This window comes from Lactuca saligna, chromosome 4, assembly GCF_052625555.1.
Source record: "Lactuca saligna cultivar CGN05327 chromosome 4, ASM5262555v1, whole genome shotgun sequence".
NCBI lineage: Eukaryota > Viridiplantae > Streptophyta > Magnoliopsida > Asterales > Asteraceae > Lactuca > Lactuca saligna.
The window spans coordinates 333,622,964-333,647,413 of NC_136420.1; the positions used below are offsets into that span (position 1 = coordinate 333,622,964).

Sequence of the window (24,450 nt, forward strand, 5' to 3'; positions counted from 1 at the left end):
ATCTTATTCTTTAGTTGCAGGATTTCGGGTTTTTCAATTGATGTGGAGTTCTTGTAAACTCTAACTACAAATTTTGCCATATAGCTCCAGGTAATATGGTAATATTTTCTGAAGTACTTTAATCGAATATTGAGATGAATTCAATGTTCTTCCTATTTACTCCTAATCGATCGTTGATGGAAGGAAGAGAAATGTTTCAAAGTTTTTTTTCATATCATTTTCAACCAAGAACTTTCTAGGTGTTTGATATGAGTTTAATTTTTGTCCTCTGAAAATCACTATGGTAATGGCGAAAGCATAGTCACATGGAACATGGTTCGCTCCGGGAACGGGTTCGCGGTTTGCAATTCGCTAGGTCCCCAAAATCCGGTACGGAGGGGGGGGGGGTAGGTTCATTTCGGTTCGATTGGGTACGATGTACCATATAAAAAATCATTAAATCCAAGACTCTAAATTCAAACCAATAGCTTGCTCGAAGTTATTGTGAACAAGCCCCTCATACTCCCCGGGATTATTCTGGGGAGGAAGGTTGTAGTAATCATGGCTCTGGAGACTCCGTATGCGAGCATAAATCTCTTCGGCCTACGAATGTGGTTTCGATCCTTTCGGTGATGCCAGAAGTCGTTTTGTAACCATTTTTCCGATTACATAAACCTTTTTTTTTTTTAATAGCGAGACGCTCTCAAAATATTTTGATATTAATAATAAAATATTTAATATTCAATAAAAATTCTTTAGTACGTAACCCATTAGAAAAAAACTTCAAAAAGTTCAAAATAATTGAGTCACATAACCCTTTAAAATCCCTCTCTCCTCTATCTTTTACCATTCCCGTTGTCAACAACCTCTTCAACTAACTTTTCCCACTGCATATGCTCCAATCTTGTACTCGAACCTTCCAAGTTTGTGTTATCAGGATCAATGTCCCACTTTTTTTGAGGGCATGATTTGTACTCTTCAGAGAAACGAGATTGAAGCCGAATATTTGTGTAACGACTCAAATTTTCAAAGAAAATTTCATTTTCAAATAGTCAAAACATTTCCATTAAATCACAAAATCTCAAGAACAATTGTTTTCAAATTCATAACAGCTACAATTTTATTTCCAATATCAGAGTGTCTCATAAAAACGCTCGGAAGAGTGCATGCCGCACTATCATACCTTGCCCTTGCACTTAGGTTTAGAAGTACCAGAAATAGATTAACAAACTGTAAGTTAATGCTTAGTGAGTTCCCTAGAGCATACCCCACATAATCCACATAATCACATAATTATATTCGCTACAAAAGCTATATGAACCACGTAAGCCACACATATAAACATATAGGGATGCCGTTGACGCCATCCAAGTTTTTACACCAAGTGCCACAGGAAACCCCCGCGTGGTCTTTTACTAGCTGCCACTGGAACCCCTAAGTGGTCTTGGCTCATTATCATGGGAACCTCCGCATGGTCTTCCTTAAGCATATAAATATCATATAGACTAAACATGTAAACAAACTAGGAAGTCATGGAAACCCTCCAAGGACTTATACTAAATGCCATAGGAACCTCCTCATGGTCTTAGCATATTACCATGGGAACCGCCATGAATTTCCATACGAGCATACCACATATAAAACTAGCATACTCCCTAGCACATAACCAATTATCATATCACATAATACAACTTCAGCTAGTGTACCACTTATCACAAATGGGTCGGCCTTGGTGCCTTCGACCTATTGGTATGGTGAGGAGACTCACCTCTCAAGAATGCTGAACTGATAAAATAGGATCAGATGAGTCCCAATGCGCAGTTCCAACTCAACTGCCTATAACCATTATGTGATCAACTTGTCAAAATCCCAAAATACCATAAACAGCCTTAAAGTCAAACTTGGTCAACCTTAAGTCCAAGTCAACAGTCCATGTTGACCCCAGCTCGTCGAGTGCATCCAACAACTCGCCGAGTTGCCTAAGTAATTCGTCAACTCGGCGAGTTACCTGAGTAACTCATCGACTTCCTTATTGTCAAGAAGAACGAAAACTCATATAGGCCGAAAACTCTAATCTTTCACCGAAATCACTCAAAATCTTGAAAACGGGTAAACCTTACCCGACTCGTCGAGTTGGCTAAGGGACTCGAGTCCCTTCGGTCCTTTTTGTGTTTAGACATTTTTAAGCTACCCCAAAGCTCCAAATTACAGATCTAGCCTCCTAGGGCATTGTTTCCACGTAATATTGCAAACTTTACGTGCATGCAAGCTCTTAAATGCCAAAACCAAGCTAAGGGAGGGGTTTAAGCCAAAGAGAAGGACCAAAGGTTCGACTGGGTACGATGTACCATTGATGTACCACATAAAAAAAATCATTAAGTCCAACACTCTAAATTCAAACAAAATATTTTGATATTAATAATAAAATATTTAATATCAATAAAAATTCTTTAGTACGTAACCTATTAGACAAAAAACTTCAAAAAGTTCAAATTAATTGAGTCACATAACCATTTAAAATTACTCTTTCCTCTGTCTTTTTCCATTCCCGTTGTCAACAACATGTTCAACTAAATTTTCCCACTGCATATGTTCCAATCTTGTACTTGAACCTTCCAAGTTTGTGTTATCAGGATCAATGTCCCACTTTTTATGAGGGCCTGATTGTCCTCTTTAGAGAAACGAGATTGCAGCCGAATATTTGAATGAATATATACCAATTTATTCGTCGTCTTACAGTTGAGACAGTTTCTCTTCACATTGTGAATATATGAATAAGTACTCCAAATTAGCTCTGCTGAAGAGCTACTTATAGGTTGTGACAGTACCTTTTTAGCAACATCTGCCAGTTCTGGGGTTTTTGAACCACAACTTGTCCACCAGTCGATTGGTTCCATTGTCACTGCCTCTATTTGTGTTGCTACCATGGAATAAAGTCCTTTCTTTATATGAAAACTTGCAAACTGTTCTCGCAAAACACGTTCTTCGTCTTCATTTTTAGTGATTCTTTCAAAGGCTTTCATCACACCTAGTATAACTTCTTAGTTAAGATTTGGAGCTTTTTGTGGTATTCCACTTGGGGCTAACTGTTGCAGATAATGTTTATCATAAAATCGTGGATTCAATGCAAATCCTACACAATGTAAAGGAATGGTCATTTTTTCCATCTTGTTAAAACAATACTCTTAACCTTAGAGTAATAAGAAGCATATAGGTTAACTTACATCACATCTTTAATATCTCCTAGCATATTGTACATTTTCTCTTATATTTCTCCTATTTTAGGACCATCACCATGACAAAACTTTATCATTAAAAAATTTGGTTTTTTTATTGCAACAATATTATCAGTAACTTCCCAGAATTCATCATTTCTTATGGTTTCAACAACACTAAGTCCGACTCTTCTGGTGTTCTCGTCACCTTGTTTAACCCAATCCCTCCACGAGTTAAGTAAGATTGTAGTAGCTGAGCCTCCCGACACTCCACTAATCTTTTTAACAAAACAAAGTGTGAAGAAAATCTAGTCTTCCCCACTTTTAACAACTCAAAATTAGAGTTTTCCCTAAACATAGTCAAGACTTGAGAGTGCTTGCGAAAATATTAGACAATTCTTTTTCCTTTCTTGTATGTATCCATCAACCAGTAAAATTTTTGTTCAAGGTCTTTAAAAATTAAGCTCAGGGTGTGAACAGAACATGGAGAGCAGAAGATATGTTTATTTACCTTTTTAATTTCTCTTCTGGTGGCTTTACAATTTGAGGCGTCGTCGGTGACAAGTTGAAAAACATTTCTTGATCCAACTACATCAATAGCCCCTTGCAAAAATTTGCAATCGTAACTCCTGTTTTTTCGACCTCATAAAAGTCATTAGAATACATAAACATCACCCCCTATTGTTTACAACAAGCACATTGATGAGCGGTTCATGCTTGACATTAGACTAGCCATCAGAGACAATAGACACCCCTTGCGAATACCATGTGTCCTTGAACGGTGTGATTTCATTTTCAACGTATCGTACACATTCATCAAGTAAAGTTGTTTTAGCTTACTCACTTGAAGGAGGTTTGTAACCATTTGGTTCCGTATTAATTGCATTCACCATCTCACAAAGATGTGGATTCCTTAAAACATAATCCCCTCATGATTTTCAAAATCAACAAGATTTCTCTCCAATACGCCAAAAGATATTTCGATTGGTTTCTTGGAGGATGAAGATGAAGAATTCATTTTTTACTAATCATAAAACTTTTTAATGATTTTGACATTCCGACCTTTTCAGCCTCCTGCACCTTCTGTTACATTCTTAGATACTTCTCTCGATCATTCAATATAGCGGGGCATCTTCTGATATCATCCCTCTTTCCAAGCACAAGACCAAAAAACTAGGTGTGAATTCGAGTGTAAGAGCTTGTAGACTTTATATTGCAATGTTTACACACCATTTTTTTGCACAACCTGGGTTTTTGCTATCAGCCAATCCAGTAATGCGGACTTCATCAAACAATGGCTTTTGGTTGCAGATTGAGATTCAATATGAATTTCACTTTTCCACTCTGTTTTATCCATCCATATGTTGTTTTGTTCCTCATCAAGATCAGTGAAGTCTTCATCCTCATCATGGTGTTGAACTTGAATGTCATCCTTGCTACCATGGCCGAGCTTATGCTTCAATCTGTAAAGGTAAGGCTTAGGGCCCCAAATTGTAAGATGGTCCATTTATCTTCAAGTGCAGCTTTGCAGTCCATCTATTCACGGTCCATCTCCCTATTCCCCTGAAAAAATCATGCTTGCGATTTTAAAGACTACAATCACGCCTGCAAGGTTGTGCCGACGTCAACATTCAACGATTAAACTTTTGTTCTTTTCTCCATTCTCGGACTTGATTCAGGCCTTCTTCTCCAATCGATTTGGGACCCAATAGGCCATGTAAAAGCTCAAAGTTAACAACTTTATGGATTAAAGCATGTTTTCGAACTAGATCTGAGCATTAGATGTTTTGGCTTGAAGGATTAAGACCTTTTTCTAAGTAGATTGTGGGGAAGGGGAGTACGCAAGGCATACCTCCTAGTAGACGACCGGTAATGAGTCTAGTGGGTGTATGCTGAGCGTACCAATTGAGTACGCGTAAACTACTCAATCTGTTGGGTTTTCTAGATTCATAGAGTTTTTTTTTTGTTTTTTTTTATTTTTACATTGGACCTTTGAACAAAAGTTTGCCCAGGGTTGACCATTGGATATTTTAGGCCTTTTTGAATATTGGGCCTTCTTGGGATTAGACCCATGATTGGTTTGGGCCCAATTTGGATATTTGGGACTCATTGGGCCTTGTGGTGCCATTTAATTAAGGGATTTATGCTTATGATGCTAGTGGATTGGTCTTTGGATTTTGGCAAAGTAAGGAAAAGGGTAAAATGGACTTTTACCCTAAAAGTTTGTTTATTGGACTAGAATTTTCGTTTGGATCGGGAGTCAATTATTTATGGAATATTATTTCGATAATGTCAGTGTGACATTTTCAGTAGTAGCGGTTCAAGTATTCGGTTATCTTGGTTTGAGGAGAGTCTCCTTACTATACTATGGGTCGAAGGCACTAATGCGGGCCCATTGGCTTATGTTATCAGAAGACTAGGGGGCAGACTTTAGCATTAATGAATTTGGGATTGTACTCTGATAATGATTTTATTATGTTATACTTCTAAGTGTTCGAGTAAAAGAAAATTGGTGTTTTGAGTATATTAAAAATGAATTTTTTACCATGAGGTTTTCGGGACATTACAACTCGTGGGCCGAAGGCACTAATGCCGACCCACTAGGAAGTGTTATGGTAATGGTCTTAGGTACTCTTGCATGTCTTGTATTTTTTTGTATGTATACCGGGCTGGGCCCGATGGTTGCAGGGGCAAGGCCCATTATAAGTGTGTTATGTGGTATTTTGGGGAACTCAGTAAGCTTTGTGCTTATAGTTTTATAGTTATGGTTTCAGGTACTTCTAGTTCAAAAGGGAAGAGCCCGACTTGATCACAGCGCATCCACTCATGTTTTCATAACTTTATGATTTTGGGATTGTACTCTAATAACTATTTTCATCTAACAAAGATTTGGATTCCTTAAAACATTAAAAAAAATCCATTAGCACATAAGCCCCTCATGATTTTCAAAATCAACAAGATTTCTCTCCATTATGCTAAAAGATATTTCGGTTGGTTTCTTGGAGGATGAAGATGAAGAATTCAGTTTTTTACTAATCACAAAACTTTTTAATGATTTTGACATTCTGACCTTTTCAACCTCCTTCACCTTCTGTTACAATCTTAGATACTTCTCTCGATCATTCAATATAGCGGGCCATCTTCTAATATCATCCCTTTTTCCAGGCACAATACCAAAAAAATGGGTGTGAATTCCAGCGTAAGAGCTTGTAGACTTTATATTGCAATGTTTACACACCATTTTTTGCACAACCTGGGTTTTTGCTATCAGCCAATCCAGTAATGCGGACGTCATCAAACAATGTCTTTTGGTTGCAGATTCAAATTCAATCTGAATTTCACTTTGCCACTCTGTTTTATCCATCCCTATGTTGTTTTGTTCCTCATCAAGATCAATGAAGTCTTCATCCTCATCATGGTGTTGAACTTGAATGTCATCCTTGCTACCATGGCCGAGCTTATGCTTCAATCTGTAAAGGTAAGGCTTAGGGCCCCAAATTGTAAGATGCTCCATTTAAATCCAAGTGCAACTCTGCTATCCATCTATTCACGGTCCATCTCCCTATTCCCCTAAAAAATCATGCTTGCGATTTTAAAGACTACAATCACGCCTGCAAGGTTGTGCCGACGTCAACATTCAACGATTAAACTTTTGTTCTTTTCTCCATTCTTGGACTTGATTCAGGCCTTCTTCTCCAATCGATTTGGGACCCATTAGGCCATGTAAAAGCTCAAAGTTAACAACTTTATGGATTAAAGCATGTTTCGAACTAGATCTGAGCATTAGATGTTTTGGCTTAAAGGATTAAGATCTTTTTCTAAGTAGATTGTGGGCAAGGGGAGTACGCAAGGCATACCTCCTAGTAGACGACCGTTAATGAGTCTAGTGGGTGTATGCTGAGCGTACCAATTGAGTACGTGAACTGTTGCGTTTTCTAGATTCATTGAGTTTTTTGACATTGGACCTTTGACCAAAAGTTTGACCAGAGTTGACCATTGGATATTTTAGGCCTTTTAGGATATTGGCCCTTCTCGGGTTAGCCCCGTGATGGGTTTGAGCACAATTTGGATATTTGGGACTCATTGGGCCGTGTGGTGCCATTTAAGGGGTTTATGCTTATGATGCTAGTGGATTGGTCTTTGAATTTTGGCAAAGTAAGGAAAAGGGTAAAATGGACTTTTACCCTGAAAGTTTGTTTATTGGACTAGAATTCTCGTTTGGATTGGGAGTCACTTATTTATGGAATATTATTTCGATGATGTTAGTGTGACATTTTCAGTAGTAACGATTCAAGTGTTCGGTTATCTTGGTTTGAGGTGAGTCTCCTTATTGTACTTTGGGTCGAAGGCACCAATACGGGCCCATTGGCTTATTTTATCAGAAGACTAGGGGGCAGGCCTTGGCATTAGTGATTTTGGGATTGTACTATGATAACTATTTTATTATGTTATACTTCTAAATGTTCGATTAAAAGAGAATTGGTGTTTTGAGTATATTAAAAATTAATTTTTTACCATGAGGTTTCGGGACATTACAACTCGTGGGCCGAAGGCACTAATGCCGACCCACTAGGATGTGTTATGGTAGTTGTCTTAGTGACTCTATCATGTCTTGTATGTGTTTGTTTGTATTCCGGGTTGGGGCTCGATGATTGTAGGGGCAAGGCCTATTGTATGTATGTTATGTGGTATTTTGGGGAACTCAGTAACCTTTGTGCTTACGGTTTTATGGTTATGGTTTCAGGTACTTCTAGTTCGAAAGGAAAGAGCCCGACTTGATCATAATGCATCCACTCATGTTTTCGCAACTTTATGATTTTGGTATTGTACTCTAATAATATTTTTAATCTGATATACTTTTGATGATGAAAAAGACTAAATGGTGTTTATGGTTGAATTAAAAATGAAAATTTTACCTTACAATTTGTGGGATGTTACAAAAAACATTAACAAAAATTAGGAAACTTATTTAAAAGGCATTATGGTTATTTCAGATGTGGTACAAATTAAAACTGCATCAAAACCGTCTATCTGGACGAAGCGTGCAACTTTTATATGTATGATGAAGGATCAAAGTTAATTTTTGAAAATATGTTCTAAAGGTCTAATTTGACACTTGAACCAATGAAAAATTGTATAATTTCCTCAAAAATATTTTTTTTTATTTTTATTTTTGATACATATATCCTACCTTGTGTCAAATTACATGTGATTTGGATAGTTTATGTGTTTAGTTCTTATTTTTGTTTTTAACTTGGAAGGTCCATATGGTTTAGTTTTGGTGCGTTTTTGGTCATATCATACCCAAAAAAACCTATTCTATCTTATTATTATTATTATTATTATTATTATTATTATTATTATTATTATTTAATTCTATATTTTATGTTATTATTAAGTACAGAAAAATATTAATATGTTATTTAACTCCGACACCTAATGTTATTCTCTCTCTCATTTCCATCTCTACCCTCTTTCTTTGTAAAAATGTTGTTTTTTTTTCGCCCTTCTAAAATCACCCACCATTGCAAGTCTTTTTCGAAAAATCCACAAACCACCGGATAGAAAATGAGGGCTGCAGATTTGGTCAAGAAGCCATGGCTACCGTTGGCCTCCTCTTGACCGCAAGGGTGTAGTTAACAAGTTTTGCCGTCGTGTATTGTTATTCTTTCGTAGCAAATAACATCTAAACAAATTCCAAGGTTCACAACAGCATGGCCTCTCTTCTTTTTTTGAACCGGTTGTGTCATATACTTTCCTTGGCGAGAATATGTAAGTTATTAAACACTTTATCCACATGTAATTTACAAAATTAAAGTGTCAATTGACATGACGTTTGGTAGGTCCTAAGTTAGTAGCTCGATTTTGTTTATTTTTAGTACTCTAATTTGATGATATCATTTCTTAGTGATAAGAATCAATAAGGTTTTAATAATTTGTGTGGTTTGGATCTTCCGGTTCATTTAACGGGTTGAAGATCTTGTTGAATAAATGAAGATGATGGCGAGAAAGTTACGTGTTCCAAGTGGCATTTTAGGTTTAATTTCAGATATTATTTTGGTTGTATGTTTTGATTTTGTTTTGTCTCGATTGCCGGAGGCTACTGAAGTGGGTTGACCGTGGTTGGCGGAATTGGCTAACGGTAGTTGTCGGATGCGAGTGATCAGAAACATAAAAACTCAGAAACATAGAAAAAAAACAGATCATAATACCTTCCATGTTTAAAAAGAAGTTAAAGACCAAATGACAAACTATTTCAAACCATAGGGACTATTCATATAACTTTCTCTTTAGAAAATGAATAAAAGGGAACCCAAAGCTGCTATCTGAAGTGCCGAATATACCTATTGGTAAACAAAACAATGGCGGCCATGTCGCCTGGAAACCTGGTTGGATGACGGAACTATTTTCGTCACGCCTCTTTGGAACTCAATGGCATAGAAGACGCGGCTTTCTTCTTATTCAGATCATTTCATAACGATGTGTCTCCAATTGCCACCGGAGACCATACACTGGGGATTCTTCTTGGAGAATCTGACGCTTCGCCATGCGGTTTCCCTTTTGAGTGGGCGGGAATGGAGGCGGCGCCACTGTAGGTGTTCTTGGTCTGGGGATATGCGGATAGTGGTTGATTGATAGGCTGCTTTATGATCGTTGTACGTTAGGTATCAAATCCTAGCCTACTTCTCTCGGAAACGAAAATTGAAGGTATCAAGTTATTACTATTAATTTTCTGGTTCTCTGTGTTTTAAAAAGGAAATCTGAATTGTGATGCCAAATGGGTTAGTCCAACTAACAAGAAAATCGATAAGGATTGAAAATTTCTGATTTGTTAAATTAGATCAATTAGTGCATAATTTCTTTTATGAAAGAATAAATTAGTCACCTTGCAGTTGATAAAACATTCATCTTTAACATGATTCTTGTCATAGTGATTATTATACAATAATGTCCATTGCTATATGAAACCTAGCTGTGATAGTATTGAGTAATAATAGTAAATGATAATGTAAGTCTCATGTATTGTAGATATGTGGCTTCATAATTGCTTTTGGTTTTCTTAACAGGATTGATAAGAAAATAAGCTACCGAAATAAATATATTGAATTGAGATAATTTGGCGCGAAATACTTATATAAAATAAATATAGGAAACATAAGCTCCCGGACTACTTAACTGGTTATGCTCAATCTATTTATTTTGCGCAACATTTGACCGTCTAAAATCTAAATATATTTCTGGTTTTGTATTTAATATTCTTAGTACTTATTTCTTCTCGTTTTATTTGAATTTTATCTTCTTGTTCATCCTTATTATTAACCTCACATTCCTTTTTGCACTGAAAAAAATGTCATTTCAGTTTCTTGGCTGCTTTTATGTTTTTCTTATTGCTTTAATAATTGAAGTTGTGTTTTTCTTTCATAAAGTTTATTTTTTATTGTTCTTGATTGTTATGCTTTTTTTTAAAAAATAACGTACTCTGCATATTTTGGTTTCACTGATGAGTGGAATGTAAAAGAGAAAGTAAGTTATTTTTATTTGAAGTTGTTAAATATGAATCAAGTAATGATCTTTGCATAATATACATCCCTCTCAACCAAATTTTTAACAACTCTAAAAACTCACTAGTCTCTGTCACCTTTAACGACAGATTGCACATTGACACTCAAAAAGTTCTCCAGATCTATGCTGGCGTGGCGCATAGAATAAACAGATGATAAGAAGTTCAAATCTTCCGCATGTCTACAGTAACACACTCGTGGACATTGCCGTTCCAGTTGATAAAATTCTTCGTGAACATCAACAATCATTTTCAATAATAACTCTCATGTTGAAGATAGGGATGACCCTTTAATATATTGGTCACCGATTACATTTTCATACACTATCTCATCACCAATGTCGTGATCTATCTCGGTCAGCTCGGTCACAACATTGTCATGGTCCTCAAGGTCTGCTCGACATAGAATAGTTTGACCATATTGAAGATGTAATTCTGAGCAACTGGACATTGTGATTTTGAAAAGGGGTCCACCTTGACCGTTATTCGACACCTCACATGTAAAAAGTGAGCCGGTAAGCTTTTCATGCCAACAAGACTTATATTTTTCCGTGCCAACAAGACTTATAATTGATGGTAAACAAACATCTTCCAAAATGAACATAATTGACAAAAACCTAATGTGACAGCAGAAAAATGAACATACCTCAATCTTATGTGTAATCAATCTGATATCTAAATGAATCTGGCCCTAAAACAATTGTAACAAAACCATTCATTTGAAGTGCAATCAAAACGATAATTGGGGAATTGATTTATTTCTTTAAATATGCAACTACTAATTCAAATTTTCAATCTAACAAAAGAAGATTATTTGGGATTTCACATTACTAATGAAGCAATTTTGAAATCATAACAGGTAGTTGTTTTTGGTAAATGGATATGCATAGAAGGCACAATCATATCAAAGATTTGGCTACTTGCAATGGCAATTGAAGGTATCAAGTTATTATTATCAATATTATTATTATTTCTCTGGTTCTCTTTGTTTTGGTAAGAAAATCTAAATTGTAGAAGATTTTTGTATCGAAGTTGAAATCTAAATTCTGTTTTTATATAAAGTGTACATTGTGAAACATAAGCCTCCGTAATAATTGAACTTTGTTATTAGTTATAGTTATGGTCAATCTATTTAATTTGCGTAACTAGGAACAATGTATATATTTCTTCTTCGTAGTTTTATATTCTTATAACTTATTTCTTGTCATGTTTGTTTGATTATCCTTCCGGTCATTTCAATATATTGGTTGAATTTCTTTCTATCTTATTGCTTTAATAATTAAAGGTTTGTTTTTTTTTTTTCTTGTTCTTGGTTTTATGTTTGTTTTCTATAACATTCCTTTGCATAATGAGGTGGAATATAATGAAGAAAATAACATATTTTTATTGCTATAGGCTTCTCTTGATAGGAATGGGGAAAAATGTAATGAAGTAACGGTATGATCCATTACCATTCCATTCGTGGGTTTGCTTTATTTATCCAATTTGGAATGAAATATACTAAATCTTTTAAATAATTATTTTACCATTTAAATTCATTTTCTCCATCATATGTTTGGTGTTATTTCTTCTTAAAAAGTCAGCATTATATTGTTGGTTGGTGCGTTTTGGCATGAAGGGATGAAATGTTGGAATGATTCCCATTTTTTCATATCTATATCCATTTTCTTTATAATTATTAACAATATTTTTGTTTGTAACACTAAAATAATATGTGACCAAACAACGCCTTTCTCATGCCATGAGATTGATTCCAACACACAAAACAAGATTTCATAGTTCAAATCCTACAAAAAGGAAGAAAGAAACATAAATTCGGGCTTCTCTATCAAGATCAATAGACACACAGTGAGAGAAATCAGGGTTAGATTACAATGATCTTTCTAAGGCCATGTTTGGCAAAAATAATCTGGCTTATAGTAATTTAGCGTTTGGTAAAACCATAAAAGTAGTTATCATAGTTTATAAAGTAGCTTATAAGCTAGCTTATTGATAAATTAGCTTCAAATAGCTTATTGATAAAACATAGTTTTTCAACTAGTTTGCCAAACAGCGCCTAAGTGTTACTAAGTCGAATATCTATATAGCATTCCAAGTTAAGGGTACTTTGGTAATTGTTACTAAGTCGATAATCTATATAGCAAAGAGTTGAATAGATTATGTCTTTTGCCGCTTGCCATATCAATTAAATTGGTAAAAAGACCGAGTATTGTGAATTTACCATATTACCCTCTTTGTAAGATTTCATTGATTTAACCTGATCTGTGTAGGTCTATAAAATGCATCTATTTAATAGGAGGATTTCAATTTAAAGTCTGAAACCCTAAGAGCCCTAAAAGCCCTAAATCTGAGAGATAGGCAACAAATCCTAATAGAGGAGGTCGAAGGTTAGAAGGTGAATGTCCTCATTTTATATCTTTTCTATTGATTTATCTATCGATCGCTTATTTTCTACTTATTGATGAATGTTTTTTCATGAAGCCTTAAAAACTAGGTATTCTAGTTTTAAGTCATTTGCATTCCTTTACAATCATAAATCTAGTCAATTCAAGATACTCTCTATTTTTGAATTGATGGTGAAATCAAGAAGCGATTCACCTTTATTAAATCTAGGGATTAAGTGGGTTTGTTGGCATGACATTTTTTACTTCAAGTTGTTACAATTTCCAAATGATTTAATTAGTAATGTGAGATCCCAAATAATCTTCTCTTTTAGATCGACAAATCGAATCAATAGTTGCCAATTTGCAGAAATATATCATTTCCCTAAATTTGAATTTGAATGTAATTCAATTGATTGACTTGTTTCACTTGTCGTAGGTTCCGCTTCATTTAGATATCAGATTGATGGCACACGAGATCAATGTAAGTCAGATTGTTTACTATTGACCATCGTTTTTAGTTCATCTCTTTTTTGTCGATTATTTACATTTTGGATAATGTTTATGGTTTACATTTAGGTTCAACTTCCGGTCCAATATGAAGACTTTTATATACTCTCATTTGGAAAAATCATTGCAAGCCCATTATACTACGGTGCCAATTATATTTGGCCAATTGGGTATAAATCCTGTTGGCATGAAAAGCTTACAGGCTCACTTTTTACATGTGAGGTGTCGAATAACGGTCAAGGTGGACCCCTTTTCAAAATCACAAGGTCGAGTTGCTCAGAATTACCTCTTCAATATGGTCAAACTATCCTATGTCGAGCAGACCTTGAGGAGCATGACAATGTTGTGACCGAGCTGACCGAGATAGATCACGACATTGGTGATGAGAAGGTGTATGAAGATGTAATCGGTGACCAATATTTTGAAGGGTCATCATTATCTTCAACATGGGAGTTGATACTGAAAATGATTGTTGATGTTCACGAAGAAATTATCAACCGGAACGGTGGCCTACAGTGTTACTGTAGGCATGCGGAAGATTTAAGCTTCTTGTCATCTGTTCATTTCACGCAGGAGGTTAGCATAGATCTGGAGAACTTTTTACATTCGCAACAATGTGTCAGTGTGCCGACTGTCATTCATGGTGACAAGGAGACTCGTGAGTTTTCAAAATTATTGATAAATTGGCTGAGAGGGTATCGATTTGGATTAGACATTGAGTTTGTTCAAGAATTTATAGAACAACTCCCTGGAGTAGAAGCCTGTTCAGGATATATATTATGCAAAGATCGTTTACGTGATTCATCTTCAACAATTTCAAATAAAAAAATTAAAATAAAGGACGTGGAGCCTTTTCCTGTTGGGAGTCTCATTTCCTCAAGGCTGTCTTCTAATGCAACAGGTGACCTTCTTCAGGTATGTATTATTCGTACAAGGGTATTCTTGTCTTTTCATAACATGCTCTGATCTTTCTTCTTTTCTAAACAGGTATATGAGTTCTTATGCCGTTTTAAAGAAGTTCTCGAAGTGGAAGAAGATTGTTTATCGTATGAAGATCTTGAAAATGAGCTTTATCTTACCCCATGGCCTGTTACATATGGATACGGGGCAGGGGCATTTCTGGAAACAGTAGAAATGAATTGTGTTAAAAATAAGGTTGACAAGTTGACTACTGTCCACATGGCACTGCTACCTATGCTAGTGAGTAAGCTCCTGACTAAGGCCTTCAAAGTAACCGGTGATGCTAACGATACAGAGAAGGACAAGGATAAAAAAGTAAATTTAGAAATGTTTCCGATTAATCCGCTGACGTGGCCAGAAGTGGCTAGAAGATATATCTTGGCTTGCTTGTTTATGGGATCTAAGAACACTGCTGTTGGTAATAAGACGAAGCTCATTCGCTGTCTGCAAGGTGATGATGCTATTTTCTCTGGATCGCCAGCTGGCGTTGCTGGCTCTGATGTGGACGCACAGGTGAATTTATTACTTATATAAATCAATAACTGTTTTGATTCCGATTATTATTATTATTTTCGGCAATATTGGTTCTCATTTAAGGTTTTTGTAACATTTTTTGTTCCTGTTTCAAGTAAAATAACTGTTTTTGATCTCCAAGTATAAGGTAATTTCTGCAGTTTTGGTTCCAAAAATATATTCCGTTTTACTTATAATAGGTACCAAAAATGTTACAAAAACCTCAAATAAGAATCAAAAATAAATCGGCTTTACTCTGGGACCAAAAATGTAAATTTCACACCAAGTCTAATGTCTGATTATTGTTTTTGCCTTTTTTTTTTTTTTTGCAGTTGCTTGGAAGAGCTGTAGAGAAAGTGTTTGGCAAACGGAAAAGAGAAAGGAGTATTTTACCTTCAGGGACTAAAGTTGACAATTTGGAAAACTACAGGTTGGAAACAGATTTTAGTATTCCAGAGTGGGCGAAAGTGCTTGATCCAGTAAGAAAGCTGCCTACAAATGTGGGGTCCCGAATTCGGAACTGTGTGCGTGAATCTTTAAAGAAAAACCCACCCGAATGGGCAAAGAAGCTTCTAGAAGCTTCCATTTCAAAAGACGTGTACAAGGGCAATGCATCTGGGCCCACTAAGAGAGCCGTAATCGATGTTTTAAAAAGAGTATCCGATGGCCCGCAAACAGCATCGCCACCTGGCATGGGAATTGAAGACATCAAAACCTCCAAGATGTTGTCAAATACAGTGATGAAAAAGTGTCGTGTGGTATTACGCCAGGTGGCAGCAGCTTATGATAAGAAGAAAAAGATTCTTGTTGATAAAAAGGAAAAACATCTTTTTGATCTTGTTGGAAGGGACTTAAATTGTAATGATAATTATTTAAAAGTTGCTTTTGGATCTGTGTCGATGCGTCCTATTGATTTAAGAACCATTGATTTGAGATTGTTTCATGGGGCATATGGTGCTTCACATGAAGCATATCTTGAGGATGTTAAGGAGGTTAGATATTTTCTTTAACCTTTTTTTTTTGTTTGTTTCGTTTTTAAGGTTTTATTGTTTTGTGGATTCATTTTTTAATGTTTTTTGATTTTCAGGTGTGGATTAACTTACGCCGGAAATTTAAATTGGTGGATAAAATGTCACGTACTTTTAAATCGCGATATGAAAAGGAGGTTTGTTTCTTAATGTACTTTTCATGTATCTGTTATTGTTATTATTATTATAGTACAATGTTGTGCTTTCAGATCCTTCCTCACAGTCCAAATGATATCACCAAACTTTTTTTTGCCATGTCAGCACTATATTACACATTTATGGACGAGGGCGTGGCATAGAAACCTGTTAACTTATGTATACAACGTTGTAATAAGGCTAAAAAAACATAACATAAGATTTCTTAAGGTGATTTTATTAATGCAGGTAGGGACTCTGTTTAGGAGATTTTATGAAGATAGCATGAACAGAAAACCTATTGAGGAAATAGAGAAGGAGCTTGAAGAGATTCTAACTTCAACTGAAATACCCGAAGCACCCTGGGAAACAAGAATCTGCAATGTATGTGGGATTAATAAAGATGATGGAAAAGTACTTATTTGTGATAGGTGTGAAGCATACTATCACACATACTGTTTGACTCCCCCTCTTTCTGAAATCCCAAAAGGCAACTGGTTTTGTCCCATTTGTGTGCCACCTCAGCAGGAAAACGAAGCAGAAGATCTTGAAAATATTTTACAATTTGTTGATAAAAATTGTGAAGAAACAATTAAGCTTTTGGATATAGCCACTGCCTTGAAGGAAAATGAGTATTGGGAATTAGATGCAGATAAGGTGAGTTTTTTTCTTTCTCTTTCTTTAGATTAATCCTGTCAGGATAAATGATTTATAAAAAAGATTGTAGGTGTGTTTCTTTTTGACTTAATACAAATAGAAATTCTTAATATGTTAAGTGAAAGGTGGGTTGCCTTTTCCATTCATTTAGACCTTTCTATTTACCTTATTACCCTTTACCTAAATCCTACCAATCTGTAATTTCTTGCCAGCCATATTACTTTTAAAGTTTTGTCATTTAGAAGTTTGTGCAGTTTTCAGATAAACAATAATTTGTTGATCATCATCACTTTTTTGACAAAAGGGTAAGATGGTCATTCACTCATACGTTTTTCTTTATGCAGAAAACCTTGTTGCTCAAGTTTCTATGCGATGAGCTATTGAAAACCAGTCTTATCCGCACGAATGTGAAAGAGCCGGTTGTGAATATTGAAGAGCCAGATGTTAATCATGAAGAGCTCTCTTTACGCAAGGAAATTTTAGGCATTGATTCTGAGAACAGATTCTATTGGGGATTCCAAAACACAAACACAAGCACACATCACGGAATCATCGTCAACGAGACCGGAATGTGTGATTCCGATTCCGGTACATGGCGTTTATTCCAATCCGACGAACAAATCAAGAGTCTCATCAACTACCTTAAACGAAACGATCTGAACAGAAGAGAATTGAGAAAGTCGGTCTCAAAGTGGCAAAAGTCAATCACAAAACATGGTCAACAAACGGGAGCAAATTCTATCAAGGACGAAACGGTCTTTTCGTATAACAACGGACTTGCTACAAAGGCAAGTGAGTTGCTGGAGGCGAAATACAATACAGATCCAGATTCAGTGAAGAAACCAAGAAGAAAGAACATGGCAAAATGGCATAGGTGTGATTGTTTGGAACCCGTTTTGCCATGTAGATACCACTGTGTTAAATGCCATGAAACCTTTTTCACAAATGTTGAATTTGAACAACATAAGAAGAACAAGTGTGATTGTGGTTTGGATTTGGGTTTGGTGAATCGACCGGGACCCGGTCGACTCAGCCTTGGTTGTGATACATTAAGATTGTTGAAGATGAATCTGTTGGACATGGAAGCTGCACTTCCCGATGGAGCAAAAAGAGGGTCTAGGGCAAGTTCTGAATTGAGGTCTGAATGGTGTGCATTTGTTAAATCAGCTAATAGCGTATATGAGGTAAAATGACTCACACATACATGTTTATATATATACACATACACATACACAACACATGTATTATGTGTGAAGTTGTGTGGTGTTGATAAAAAGCATAATTGCTATATAACTTGAACATCCACCAGATGTTCCTTTTAAAATCCTATCTTATGATGTTTTTCATATTTTCCACATTATCCAGATGTTCACTTCATTTACATTCTAATTTTGTATAATCCTCATGTCCGCTAGTTAGTTTTAGTTCTCTTTGAATAAAGTAAAAGTGAGAATTCTCATCATTTTTGTGAAAATAAGTTAAGCATGAGTTGTATTTTATTGAATGAATTCCAAAGTAAAAATACTAGTTATTTATTATTATTATTATTTTCTTAATTTTTAATTTTTATGTTTTTGGATTGCAGATGGTTGAAGCAACTATGGTATTGGAAACCATGATCAAGACAGATTATATCAACAACACATGGTGGTGGTACTGGTCATCAATGGCGGCTGCTGCCAAGACATCCACCATCTCCGCCCTTGCTCTTCGTATCTACACACTCGATGCCGCCATTGACTACCAGAAAACCAACACCGCCACCTCTTCCAGCCAAAAACTATCAAAGAAACGGAAACACCCCGATGACAAACCCAATGAACAAAGAAAGAAACCAAAGAAACCACTAGATAAACAAGAAATCAAGGAGCAAATCCAAAATATCACTCCATAATCCGAATGTTTATCCCGTGTTTTAGTTTTTGTTTGGAGTTTATATGTGTGTTTTATGAAAGATTGTGTTTGCAAAAGTTTTAGCTTATCGGAGTTACAAGTTTTCAAGGTTATTTTGAGGACAGGGTATTCATGTCTTTGTACCTGGTTCCAACTTAATTATCATAAAAGTAAATTTGCAAATTAAAACAACAATGCAGAAGCCATTTTTCATTAATGATCAGAAAATTAATTTTTTAAGTTAAAACAATCATTCAAAATCCATTTTACAAAGATAATGATTATTATATACTTATATTAATTCACAGGGTATTCATGTCTTTGTACCTGGTTCCAACTTAATTATCATAAAAGTAAATTTGCAAATTAAAACAACAATGCAGAAGCCATTTTTCATTAATGATCAGAAAATTAATTTTTTAAGTTAAAACAATCATTCAAAATCCATTTTACAAAGATAATGATTATTATATACTTATATTAATTCACATGAGGTTTGGGGAATAGTATATAGTTTCATTGGATGTTACTTGACACATAATTTTTGAAGTTTGACATTTTACCTCCGTGTGTATATATATATATATATATATATATATATATATATATATATATATATATATATATATATATATATATATATATATATATATATATATATATATATATATATATATATATATCATTTGAGACCATGTTAATTTTGTGAGACCATGAGATGCAAACTAAAAATAATTTTAAAATGCAAATTAAAAGTAAAAATCTGAAAATTCTTTTTTTAATTATTATTTTCATCATTTTCTTTATCTAAAAAAAATTAAAATAAATAAATACCAAATAAATAAAATTTATCGTTTTTTTTAATATGTGAAATATTCTATCAGAATACTACACTGTAAATTTTCGAATATGTAAAATATTATAATATTTTAGATTTGTCAAATATGTAAAAATAATCTAATATTCTATTAAAATATTCTAATATTCAACTATAATATGTAGAAAAACGATAATTTTTATTTTATTTTTATTTTATTATGTTTTTGTAAAATGTAAATGATGAAAATAATATTAAATTTTTTTTTTTTTGAAAATTTTTAATTATTTTGCATTTAAAAAATATTTTTTATATCTACAAAATGAGTGGGTAAGATTGTATGTCATAGTCTCACAAAATTAGGTCGCCTCACATTAACGTAACCAATATATATATATATATATATATATATATATATATATATATATATATATATATATATATATATATATATATATATATATATATATATCCCCGTCCTAATAAGTATAATTCGCATTTGTTTTTGAAATCCGTAATTTCCGCCCTTAAATATCGCCAATTTCCTTAGGGTTTTTGATATTAATATGAATCCCTAAAATTTGGTCATTTCAATTATGTAATATTTGATTCTTAATGTAAGATAAAATCCCATCTACTTCGCTTAAATCGTCATTTTTAACAAAGCTAGGGTCTTATTATGGTTTCCTTCCTTGCATATGAGGTTGAATAGACGAAATTGAGCATCTAAAAGCTCTCATTGAACCGGGATTTTTGTTTGTTTGAAAAGTTTTTCAAACAAAGGAAATGGGAGGATATCTTATTCTTTAGTTGCAGGATTTCGGGTTTTTCAATTGATGTGGAGTTCTTGTAAACTCTAACTACAAATTTTGCCATATAGCTCCAGGTAATATGGTAATATTTTCTGAAGTACTTTAATCGAATATTGAGATGAATTCAATGTTCTTCCTATTTACTCCTAATCGATCGTTGATGGAAGGAAGAGAAATGTTTCAAAGTTTTTTTTCATATCATTTTCAACCAAGAACTTTCTAGGTGTTTGATATGAGTTTAATTTTTGTCCTCTGAAAATCACTATGGTAATGGCGAAAGCATAGTCACATGGAACATGGTTCGCTCCGGGAACGGGTTCGCGGTTTGCAATTCGCTAGGTCCCCAAAATCCGGTACGGAGGGGGGGGGGGGGTAGGTTCATTTCGGTTCGATTGGGTACGATGTACCATATAAAAAATCATTAAATCCAAGACTCTAAATTCAAACCAATAGCTTGCTCGAAGTTATTGTGAACAAGCCCCTCATACTCCCCGGGATTATTCTGGGGAGGAAGGTTGTAGTAATCATGGCTCTGGAGACTCCGTATGCGAGCATAAATCTCTTCGGCCTACGAATGTGGTTTCGATCCTTTCGGTGATGCCAGAAGTCGTTTTGTAACCATTTTTCCGATTACATAAACCTTTTTTTTTTTTAATAGCGAGACGCTCTCAAAATATTTTGATATTAATAATAAAATATTTAATATTCAATAAAAATTCTTTAGTACGTAACCCATTAGAAAAAAACTTCAAAAAGTTCAAAATAATTGAGTCACATAACCCTTTAAAATCCCTCTCTCCTCTATCTTTTACCATTCCCGTTGTCAACAACCTCTTCAACTAACTTTTCCCACTGCATATGCTCCAATCTTGTACTCGAACCTTCCAAGTTTGTGTTATCAGGATCAATGTCCCACTTTTTTTGAGGGCATGATTTGTACTCTTCAGAGAAACGAGATTGAAGCCGAATATTTGTGTAACGACTCAAATTTTCAAAGAAAATTTCATTTTCAAATAGTCAAAACATTTCCATTAAATCACAAAATCTCAAGAACAATTGTTTTCAAATTCATAACAGCTACAATTTTATTTCCAATATCAGAGTGTCTCATAAAAACGCTCGGAAGAGTGCATGCCGCACTATCATACCTTGCCCTTGCACTTAGGTTTAGAAGTACCAGAAATAGATTAACAAACTGTAAGTTAATGCTTAGTGAGTTCCCTAGAGCATACCCCACATAATCCACATAATCACATAATTATATTCGCTACAAAAGCTATATGAACCACGTAAGCCACACATATAAACATATAGGGATGTCGTTGACGCCATCCAAGTTTTTACACCAAGTGCCACAGGAAACCCCCGCGTGGTCTTTTACTAGCTGCCACTGGAACCCCTAAGTGGTCTTGGCTCATTATCATGGGAACCTCCGCATGGTCTTCCTTAAGCATATAAATATCATATAGACTAAACATGTAAACAAACTAGGAAGTCATGGAAACCCTCCAAGGACTTATACTAAATGCCATAGGAACCTCCTCATGGTCTTAGCATATTACCATGGGAACCGCCATGAATTTCCATACGAGCATACCACATATAAAACTAGCATACTCCCTAGCACATAACCAATTATCATATCACATAATACAACTTCAGCTAGTGTACCACTTATCACAAATGGGTCGGCCTTGGTGCCTTCGACCTATTGGTATGGTGAGGAGACTCACCTCTCAAGAATGCTGAACTGATAAAATAGGATCAGATGAGTCCCAATGCGCAGTTCCAACTCAACTGCCTATAACCATTATGTGATCAACTTGTCAAAATCCCAAAATACCATAAACAGCCTTAAAGTCAAACTTGGTCAACCTTAAGTCCAAGTCAACAGTCCATGTTGACCCCAGCTCGTCGAGTGCATCCAACAACTCGCCGAGTTGCCTAAGTAATTCGTCAACTCGGCGAGTTACCTGAGTAACTCATCGACTTCCTTAATGTCAAGAAGAACGAAAACTCATATAGGCCGAAAACTCTAATCTTTCACCGAAATCACTCAAAATCTTGAAAACGGGTAAACCTTACCCGACTCGTCGAGTTGGCTAAGGGACTCGAGTCCCTTCGGTCCTTTTTGTGTTTAGACATTTTTAAGCTACCCCAAAGCTCCAAATTACAGATCTAGCCTCCTAGGGCATTGTTTCCACGTAATGTTGCAAACTTTACGTGCATGCAAGCTCTTAAATGCCAAAACCAAGCTAAGGGAGGGGTTTAAGCCAAAGAGAAGGACCAAAGGTTCGACTGGGTACGATGTACCATTGATGTACCACATAAAAAAAATCATTAAGTCCAACACTCTAAATTCAAACAAAATATTTTGATATTAATAATAAAATATTTAATATCAATAAAAATTCTTTAGTACGTAACCTATTAGACAAAAAACTTCAAAAAGTTCAAATTAATTGAGTCACATAACCATTTAAAATTACTCTTTCCTCTGTCTTTTTCCATTCCCGTTGTCAACAACATGTTCAACTAAATTTTCCCACTGCATATGTTCCAATCTTGTACTTGAACCTTCCAAGTTTGTGTTATCAGGATCAATGTCCCACTTTTTATGAGGGCCTGATTGTCCTCTTTAGAGAAACGAGATTGCAGCCGAATATTTGAATGAATATATACCAATTTATTCGTCGTCTTACAGTTGAGACAGTTTCTCTTCACATTGTGAATATATGAATAAGTACTCCAAATTTGCTCTGCTGAAGAGCTACTTATAGGTTGTGACAGTACCTTTTTAGCAACATCTGCCAGTTCTGGGGTTTTTGAACCACAACTTGTCCACCAGTCGATTGGTTCCATTGTCACTGCCTCTATTTGTGTTGCTACCATGGAATAAAGTCCTTTCTTTATATGAAAACTTGCAAACTGTTCTCGCAAAACACGTTCTTCGTCTTCATTTTTAGTGATTCTTTCAAAGGCTTTCATCACACCTAGTATAACTTCTTAGTTAAGATTTGGAGCTTTTTGTGGTATTCCACTTGGGGCTAACTGTTGCAGATAATGTTTATCATAAAATCGTGGATTCAATGCAAATCCTACACAATGTAAAGGAATGGTCATTTTTTCCATCTTGTTAAAACAATACTCTTAACCTTAGAGTAATAAGAAGCATATAGGTTAACTTACATCACATCTTTAATATCTCCTAGCATATTGTACATTTTCTCTTATATTTCTCCTATTTTAGGACCATCACCATGACAAAACTTTATCATTAAAAAATTTGGTTTTTTTATTGCAACAATATTATCAGTAACTTCCCAGAATTCATCATTTCTTATGGTTTCAACAACACTAAGTCCGACTCTTCTGGTGTTCTCGTCACCTTGTTTAACCCAATCCCTCCACGAGTTAAGTAAGATTGTAGTAGCTGAGCCTCCCGACACTCCACTAATCTTTTTAACAAAACAAAGTGTGAAGAAAATCTAGTCTTCCCCACTTTTAACAACTCAAAATTAGAGTTTTCCCTAAACATAGTCAAGACTTGAGAGTGCTTGCGAAAATATTAGACAATTCTTTTTCCTTTCTTGTATGTATCCATCAACCAGTAAAATTTTTGTTCAAGGTCTTTAAAAATTAAGCTCAGGGTGTGAACAGAACATGGAGAGCAGAAGATATGTTTATTTACCTTTTTAATTTCTCTTCTGGTGGCTTTACAATTTGAGGCGTCGTCGGTGACAAGTTGAAAAACATTTCTTGATCCAACTACATCAATAGCCCCTTGCAAAAATTTGCAATCGTAACTCCTGTTTTTTCGACCTCATAAAAGTCATTAGAATACATAAACATCACCCCCTATTGTTTACAACAAGCACATTGATGAGCGGTTCATGCTTGACATTAGACTAGCCATCAGAGACAATAGACACCCCTTGCGAATACCATGTGTCCTTGAACGGTGTGATTTCATTTTCAACGTATCGTAC

General features: G+C 35.1%; 1 protein-coding gene across 3 annotated transcripts; it reads left to right on the top strand.

Annotated features, from left to right (window-relative positions):
• The first annotated feature begins 8,837 nt into the window (after window positions 1-8,837).
• Window positions 8,838-18,975, top strand: LOC145044151 (methyl-CpG-binding domain-containing protein 9-like). Of its 3 annotated transcripts, XM_078992984.1 has the most exons (12): window positions 8,838-9,902; window positions 10,846-11,270; window positions 11,615-11,693; window positions 12,151-12,192; window positions 13,576-13,620; window positions 13,716-14,561; window positions 14,634-15,119; window positions 15,452-16,111; window positions 16,207-16,284; window positions 16,532-16,939; window positions 17,284-18,123; window positions 18,525-18,975. In XM_078992984.1, the coding sequence occupies exons 5-12, from the start codon at window positions 13,603-13,605 to the stop codon at window positions 18,831-18,833; spliced, it is 3,645 nt and encodes a 1,214-aa protein (XP_078849110.1). In that variant the 5' UTR covers window positions 8,838-9,902; window positions 10,846-11,270; window positions 11,615-11,693; window positions 12,151-12,192; window positions 13,576-13,602; the 3' UTR covers window positions 18,834-18,975. The 3 variants fall into 3 exon arrangements, with proteins under 3 accessions (XP_078849110.1, XP_078849111.1, XP_078849112.1); XM_078992985.1 differs by lacking the exon at window positions 12,151-12,192; XM_078992986.1 differs by lacking the exons at window positions 8,838-9,902; window positions 10,846-11,270; window positions 11,615-11,693; window positions 12,151-12,192 and adding an exon at window positions 13,031-13,150.
• The last annotated feature ends 5,475 nt before the right edge of the window (window positions 18,976-24,450 follow it).